Below are 8,551 nucleotides of genomic sequence, written 5' to 3'. Positions count from 1 at the left end.
CGAAAGGCAACTGTCCTCTCTGAAAAGGACCTCCTGACCCCCTGGCAGAGCAGGACCCTTGGTGCCACATCCTTTTCCTGCCACGAGAAGCCAAAAATCAGATTCTTATGAGAAATGTCCCAATTTTTAAATCTATGCAAATAACACATCCGAGGGCTGAAGCCCACAGGCTGATATCTCCATAAAAATTCACTTCCTTGGCTGCTTTCAGGAGTCCCGCTGCAGAAAATAGCTTTCTAACATAATTCAAATTCAGTGTAGGATTTTTTTTGTTTCAAATTATGAAGTGTTAAGCAAAGACATTTCCTTTTATTGAATAGCGAAGAGTATCATTAAGACGATAAAATGAAGCACTTTGATCTAAACTTTCAAAGAGATTTCACGAAAACATAAAAGATTTTATTTATTCTAATCCAGCAGGATATATGCCCAAATATTTAGTCATCAGACATGGAATTCAGTGGCACTTAAGATACATAATATTAGATGATTATAGCCAAAGCTGGACTTTGAACTCCACACTTATTATTAACATAAAAAATTACAGTGCGACTACTAATTAGTACCGTCAATGTGGTAAATACATTAAATTACAAATCTTTACATTTGTACATAAGTCATTTTACAAATAAATGTTTTAAGAACCAACTATCCAACTTTCATTTAAACACTAAATGTTGCTGAACAAAAAGTCTGCAATAAATACTCCCTCGGGTGGGTGGGGGAAATGCTTTTACATAAGATCTCTGTTACAATGAATATCTAAGTAAATATTTAAAATGTTAAACTTCTCATGTGGTTATTGAAATCTTGTATTCTCAAGACGCTCGTATATTTTAAACAAAATTTAGCTATTAATTTAAAAAGTAACTGTTCTCATGATGCTAATATTATTCACGGTTAAGTTGCTCCCCAAATTATAAATAGGTTGTTCACTGTCCCCTCAGTTTACTTAGCAATTAATTTTTAAGTGAACCTTCAATAATTACAATCAGGTATATTTCTTTGTTTATTTATATATATATTTGTATTATCACTCACTAAACAACTTATAATGAAAAAAGAACACGTAGGCCTTTTCTAAGCAGGATAGCTGAGTTGTCCAATAAAACATCTTCAGCCAATTTGTAACTTTAAAGTCGGACTGCTGCCTATTTTGAATAAAAGTAACATAAATTGAAATGTAATAGTCACCATGTTTTCAAAGACAGAAAGCAATTCTCTAACAGCCATTCTGCGACTGGAGCCAGGAACCTCAAGATTAGAAGGCGCTGTATTTTCCTTGCGCTTTCCTCCATGACATTGCTGGGTTCAAGGGAAATTTCCTCAGAAATCCTGGTGGCCGTGGCAGCAGCGTCTGTGGGTCTGCCATTGCACTACACGGTGGATCTGTAGCCATGGCCTGTCAACTGGAACTGAAGTCTGGACAGCTCTTCCCAGGCAGTGGTGGCTCCTGCTGGAGTGGGTAAGCAAAGTACTGGGGTGACACCAGGAAACCGGACGGTTGGGTCAGGTGGATTGGGTGGCCTGATGTATAAGGCGGGGGTGGTGAGGGCACCAGGCAGCCTGACTCTGCCCTGGCAAAGGAGAACCTTCGGATGGAGCCCCCTGTGGAGCTGGAGCTGGTGGCCGTGCTGGACTGCCTGGAAGGTGCCCTGAGGTTCGTGGAGGTCAGGATCATGGGCAGGGTCTCCGTCTGATAGGTGCGGAGCGAGAAGCGGATTGGCTGCTGCGAGGGCTCCTTGGGTCTCAAGCAGGTGCAGCAATAAATAGCCACTAAAGAGCCCAGAATGATGAAGGCAATGAAGATGGAGCCAACAATCAGGAAGGGAACGTAGACAGGCTCTAAAAGGCAAAAACAGACAGGCACAGGTGCTGGGACTAGAATCTCCCAAACTCTGGACTGCTTAGGGGTGGGAGGTGGGAGGTCCACATTACCACCCTTGTCAGCTCAGCTTCTCAGAGCTTGTTACTGGCAACGTCTGAAGTGCAAACTGTGATGATGGAATATTCTTGTTCCTAGCAGGGAGGAAGCAAACTGATATTGTAGACTCTGTTAGCAATTAGCCATCATACTGCACATCTGGAAGTCGGAACAGAATCTATCCTCCCGTTCACACACTGGAGAGAGGGAAAGGATGAGTTTGGGGGGTTACTATAACACTGGTTTTCAATCTGGGTTTTAGGAGTTTTATCACAGTGGGGCGCTTAAGGGCTCTAAGGCTGAAAATCCATCTCCTATCCAAGAATCTCCAATCTAAGCAAAGAGAGCCGGGCCTGTTAAATGAAACCCCCAGGAATTTACAAGACTACAGAAAGAACAGGGTAAAGAAATCCATAGTGGGCCCCAATTAACTGTGTCTCCTACTGCATCACAAATTGTCACCTCTGGATACTTCTTTCCAGAAACAATTTGGGATGCCTCCTCCAGCTGCCATGCTTCTGCTTCCCGATCCCCACCCAAATTCTGGGAAGGTCAGGCTGAACCTTAGACAGATCGTGATGCAGTTCTTGGTGTTAGTGGCCCAGACTTTCTGGGAGAGCACCCCTCAGAGTTAACCCCAGTTTCCTTCTCTCTATATAAGGCAGACATAAAATTTCCTACCCCAGAGGCACACCCGGGGCAATCCTCCAGGTGTGTCCCCTGCCTGATACAGCCACACTTGGATGCAAACCTCTGGCTTAGAAGTAGATGAAAGCAAGCCTGCATTGACAGGCCCTACTGTGTGCCTGGCCCTTTCATATTTATTAGATTCATGGAGACCCGGTGAGGTGGGCGTGATACTCTCTGTTTTCCAGATGTGGAAGCACATTGGAGAGTTGTTGACTTTCCCAAAGACACCCAGGCAGTGAGCGACAGGTAACTATCCACCCCAAGATCTGTGGGCTCCTGGGTGTAAGCTCATCCATTCTGCCCCATTTATCAGCGCCCTGTGGAAGGCAAGTCTAAAGTGATGAACTAGTTACTCAGCACCTTGCTAAGCATTCATGCACTCCTTTAATTCACAACCTAACTCCTCTGAGAGCCATATGCTCATTTTAGAGTTGAGAAGAGGCCCAGAGACGTTAAGTAACTTGCCCAAGGTTACAAGCTGGCGAGCGAGAGAGCCACAGGTCCTGAGACTTCCTCAGATCCCACCCAGCCTTGGTGAGAGAGGAGACTGCCTCATCTGCAGCAGAGCTCGCCCGAGGAGGCCGGGATGGAGTCCCTGCTGGAGGCCGGGCACTCACGATTGCTCTGCAGAGAGCAACCGGGCCCCCGCAGTGTGAGTGGAGTAAAGCCACGGAAAGAGTTTGTATTTTCCTAACAGGCCAGGCCGGCCTAGAGTTCTCTCCTTTCCACTGAACATCCTTTCCCCAGAAGCCTCTTCGCCAATCCTGCAGATTGGTATTTTGCCCTCCGAAGTTAAATTCCTTGGAAGTCTAATGGGGTTCTAAGGAAGGGCAGGCCCCCCCTTTCCTCTGGGTTGTCAGTCTCAGGGGGACGGGGGCTCCAGCGCCATCAATCATCTCTCCAGCCTCTCCCCGCCTTTCCCGGGGACCGTCTTTTGCCGGCCTCAGACCCCCGCTCCGGAGTTCTGGGGTGTCGCGGCCCTTAGCTCCGCCCGCTCCTCCGGTTTCCCGGCCATAAAACCATCGCCTGGAGCTCTAAAGGGTTGCCCTGAAGTTCCGATTCAGGTGGAAAGCTTTTTTCTTTTTTTCTTTTTTTAAGGTGTAAAATCTCTCTGCTGGGATCGTGATTTATTCCGCTCTGAAGTTAGTGGAAATTTGACCCGCGTTTTCCGATGTGAGAATAGGGGGCGGGGAAGCCCCTGCGACCCCGGTTTCTAAATCTCCAGCTAGAGGACCTGGGCATTTCTGAAAAGCGTGACAATAGGGGGTGGGCCGGAGAGGGTAATTCGATGCAGAGAAATGAAAGGAAGTCGGGAGAATAGGGCAGCGGCTTAGAAACGCTACCAAAAGGCCACCAAAAAAAAAAAAAGGTGTCTGAAGTTCCTTACGCCCGTGGGGCTACACAGATAAGCGCGCCCCAAGAGTTGCGTTCCCTGTGCCATGAGCACTTCTCAAAGCTCCCGGAGCGTCCAGGGCGCGCGCTGGGGCACCCTCACCGTCCTTTAAAACCCAAGTCCAGCCTTGCGCTGCCCCTACAGCCCTTCTCTGCAATGTCTCGAGCGCCCGAGGCTCCCGCTCTCTTCCCTGGGGTCACCGGATGCAAGCCCCGCGGTCCTCACTGTCCCTTGAAAATTTTCTCTTGGGCAGACCCGCGGAAACCGCTTGTGGCGGGAATCGGGACTGCAAAGGAATAGGGCCCGACCTGAAACGCGACCACCCACTCCTCCCTTGATCCTCCCACCTCTAGCCTCCCCTTTGCTCAGACCCGGGAAAGCCTGACGCGCCTGTCCGCGCGCACACCGGCCGGCACACACGGCAGCCCGGGCGGCCGGGCGAGGTCTGCCCCCCGTGGGCCCGCACTCACGCGCCGTGATGCCGGGGTGCTCCAGCTCGCCGCGGTCATTGGTGCAGCCGCCCTGCTCCAGCCTGGCGTCGGCCGCGGCGCAGCAGTAGCGCAGCGCGCACGAGCCGCAGCAGATGGTGGCGTCCAGCGTGTCGAAGTCCTCCGGGCACTGGAAGCCCTCGTGGTAGTTGCCCTGCACGTCCACCCAGCCGTGGCAGTACTCTCCGGACTGCTGGGCGTCCGCCGGACCCCCGCGCAGCCAGCCCAAGAGGAGGCAGAGCGCCAGCAGCGCCCCCATCGCCGCGGACGCGCTGGGCGGCCGGGAGGGACACGCGGCTGGAGAGCGAAGGGCTGAGCCGGGGCGCCGGGGCTCCGGGGGCCCCGCGGTTCCGCCTCCCCCCCCGGGGCGCGGCCTGGGCGGCTGCCCCGGCGACCAAGGCCACTCCCGCGAGGTTTAGCGGGGGCCAGAGAGGAGGAAGGGGCTGCACGGCGGGCTCCACAGGCCGGGGGTCGGCATGGTGCGCGGGGGCGAGTGGGCAAGGGCCGGCGGAAGGAGCCGGCCGAGGCTGAGGCTGGGGCTGCTGCAGCGGCCCTTTGCCCGGCTCATAAAACTCCCGGCGCGAGGGGCGCGCCCAGCCCTCGGCCACCTCCCGCCCCACTCCTCACGGGAGCCATCGCGCCCGGGTCTGGCAACTCCCGGGCCGCGCAGTACCCCGACTTGCGTCCGTTGCCGGGTCCAGAGCGGAGCCCGAAGGCAGGAGGATGCGAGATGCCCTCGTGCGGAGCCCCGGGAAAGGCGCCCCCCCTGCCCCCGCCCCTGTCTGTCACGGGAGCTGAAGTCCGCCTGGCCGCGGCCAAGTACAAACGGCCTCCCGGTTGCTGACAGCTCTGCCTCCACGGCGTCCTTTAAAAAAGGAAGAGGGAGGGGGAGACAGCGAGGGTTAAGAGAGAGTCCGCCTCCGGGGCGCGCCGCCGGGGCTAATCACAGCGGGCGCGGCGCGACCGCCGGTCCTGTGCGCCCTCTGGTTCGCGCGCCCCCCTCCGCCTTTCCGGGCCACCCCCGCCCAGCGCGCTCCCCCAGGACTCTACCCTAAACCTGGGGCATCAGGCCCTCTCCACGCACACCTTCCAGCTCTCGCACAGCCCAGCAAACTCCGCAGAGGGCCAGGGCCGCCGGGTCTCTGCATCTATCCACGCGCGTTAGCGCGCGGGTGGAGACCAGGGCTTTGCTTTTTAGGGATGTAATCAAAAACGAACTCGGTAACTGGGGTTTGTAGAATCTTCTGTCGTCTGTAGCACAGATCTGGCCTCGTTCCTGGGACACCTGTTCTGAGGGTTCTGAGCGGATAGCACGCTTTCTAGGGCCCTCCCACATTTGCGCTGAGTTTTCCACCTAAGTTTCCACTTTTTCCAGAAGGGACGGCACATTTTCACAAATGTACACACACTCGCACTCTCCCCCGCCCCCCTAACCCGAACGCCGCCGGGCGAAGAATCGCCGGTCACCTCCGCCTGCCGAGGGCAGCTCGCAAAGCCTCAAAGAGCACGACTTCTCCTTTCGCGCCCGCAAAAGAAATAAAAGAACAAAATTAATGATAATTGAGCAGATCTGAACTTCTGTTCGGGCAAAGAAACACATTTATTTAAATGATGTGTCCCCCGTGTGCTATTTTCAGGGGCACTGCTCCTTTGGCGGCGTAAGTGCCTTATGAAACTGGCGTTATGTGAAACCTGGGCTCAACTCAAGAATTTATTTTTACGGCATCCTGAACTTCCTGTCATCGTTTATTCGTACGTGTGAATATGTCCCGCGTATCTCCACCTATTTGTCAAACACGCTGAATGCCCGTGTCACTGATTTAGCTGTTGGCAAGTTGAGTGAAAGAAGACGAAGTTTGCTGCGCACCAGCCATAAAAGTGTGCGGTCAAAAGCGTCCACCAAGCCCGCGGCTTCCCGAGGGTCCGAGTTCGTCCACAGAAGCATTTTTCTTTTTTTTTTTTTTTTAACTCTGAATGAAACGGTGTCTGTTTTAAAATGTATGCTCAAGGATATTCCAAGTAAATAATCACTTCTGGTTTCTGATTTTAAATATTGGGATTAGCATTTATTTATAAGAATGTAAAAATAATGCCCAACATTTCAGATGTTAAATAGAACTGTGTAAATATTTTATTGCTTCCTTAGATATTTCTTGGGGCGATAATATGTTATTAAGTAAAACCAAATTAAGTTCAGACTTTTATCCACAATGAGACAGTTTTTCTTGACTTAAGGAACTTAAGCACATGGGAAATTGTTTTTGCAGAAATTTCTTAGGTACTCTGTTTTTACGTACAAAAAAAAAAATCCTTGCCAGCCCTAAAGGTTGTTTTTTTTTTTTAACATCTTTATTGGAGTATAATTGCTTTACAGTGGTGTGTTAGTTTCTGCTTTGTAACAAAGTGAATCCGCTATACATATACATATATCCCCGTATCTCCTCCCTCTTGCGTCTCCCTCCCTCCCTCCCTATCCCACCCCTCTAGGTGGTCACAAAGCACCATAAAGGGGTTTTTTTTGTGTGTGTTTTTTTTTTTTTAAGGAGTGCTGTTTGGATTGTATAAACCCTGAGCAATTAAGGAGGAAAGTCATGTAGAACCACAGAAACAGTGAGATATAGTGATCGTAATAAGATGATAAAACTACAAAGACATGTTTACTGCTAATAACTTTCCCAGAACCACACCTCTTAATATTATTTTTGTTAAATTTAGAGGAATTCCATGACATCACAACTACCTAAAGTTCTACAGCAACCTCTGCTAGTCCCCCAAGGGTCAAGTTTCTCTCATTATCCAGCTGTTCTTTGATAGCATTAATATTTTAGGGAATGATTTGTTGGCACTTACCTCCCATTAATTACATTCTTTACGCCACAGTGGGATTCTTTTCCTTAGGACACCAGCTATAATTAATTCCCTCATTCAAACTCCTGTCTGTTTGACTTATTTAGAAGACATTTTACTCAAATTTAGTTGGATATTTACTAATGGAAAATAACCAAACCTCCAAATTACTTGATACTCCTTAGATCTGATGTGTGCGAACATTAAAGCAACTGTACACCATGCTCTCTTATCTAGGTCCTGATCTGAAGCAACTTTATACCATCACAACAATCAGCTCTAGGGGCTTGCACGGGGTTGAGGGGGGGAGTGTGTTTGGTTCCTTGTCATAGAAGATCTCTTCAAGTTCTACACTGACAGATTTATACCGCAAAAGTGATGCTCTCAGAATGCTGTTTGCAAACAGGAAGAGAACATACCCTTCTTTTTAGGTTTATAAACATCCAAGGTTGCTGTTATTGTGTTACTACTTTCATAGTAAAGGAAGATTAAAAAGTTCTTATGGACCCCCCTCAAAGGCTCTAGGGAGAGGACATGGAGATGGAAAATAAAATCTGCACCATCTGGGGCATTATGCCGAGGTTTTAAGAAATTCTATATCTTCCCTTATCTCAGTAACACAAATTCCATATTTTGGTGAAGAACGCAATCATGAGAGATCATTTCCTCAGCTTACATTCTCTTGTGGCCCTCACGGCCTCCGGGAAATGCTATAGGAAATGAGTTAAATGATATGATGTCTGGGATTTGCTTTAATAAACACCAGAAAAAGAGAGAGAGTGGGGGGAGCGGAGAGGGGGAGAGAAAGAAGGAGGGGGAAGGAGGAGGATATGGAGAAGAAAAGAGGAGAGAGAAGGAGAGTGGAGGGAGGAAGAAAGAGAGGGAGGGAGGGAGGGAGGGAGGGGAGAAATGGAGATGTGAAGGTAGGATACCGAAGCTGAAGCACAACTGGCAATATGTAGATAATTGTCACTGGGTGAAGGGTACTGGCAAAAGCGAAATGCAATTCTTTCTATTTTTATACATGAATAAAAATCACATTTTTTTAAAAAAGTTTAGTAGATAGGAATCGGTAGCAGGATACAACTGGCACCCGACCATATTTCTCAACCTTGTCCCATTCACTTCTCTTTGTTTCATGTTGTTTGGAGCAGAGTGAAAGACTTAAGAAAAGCAAAGGCAGAGAAGTGAAGAAAAACAGGACAAAAT

The 8,551-nt window shown here is 49.5% G+C and overlaps 1 protein-coding gene across 1 annotated transcript; it reads right to left on the bottom strand.

Moving 5' to 3' along the window:
- Nucleotides 1-1,405: 1,405 nt before the first annotated feature.
- On the bottom strand, nucleotides 1,406-4,754 carry SHISA3 (shisa family member 3; the record flags this gene model as incomplete). The annotated part of the gene is made up of 2 exons (XM_079713659.1): nucleotides 1,406-1,845; nucleotides 4,478-4,754. 2 exons carry the CDS (start codon nucleotides 4,752-4,754, stop codon nucleotides 1,406-1,408), a joined length of 717 nt encoding a protein of 238 aa, XP_079569785.1.
- Between the last annotated feature and the right edge of the window lie 3,797 nt (nucleotides 4,755-8,551).

This window comes from Hyperoodon ampullatus, assembly GCF_949752795.1.
Source record: "Hyperoodon ampullatus genome assembly, chromosome: 1".
In the NCBI taxonomy this organism is placed as follows: Eukaryota; Metazoa; Chordata; class Mammalia; order Artiodactyla; family Ziphiidae; genus Hyperoodon; species Hyperoodon ampullatus.
Note: the sequence above shows the minus strand (reverse complement) of the source record. Positions and strands in the feature narration are given on the sequence as shown.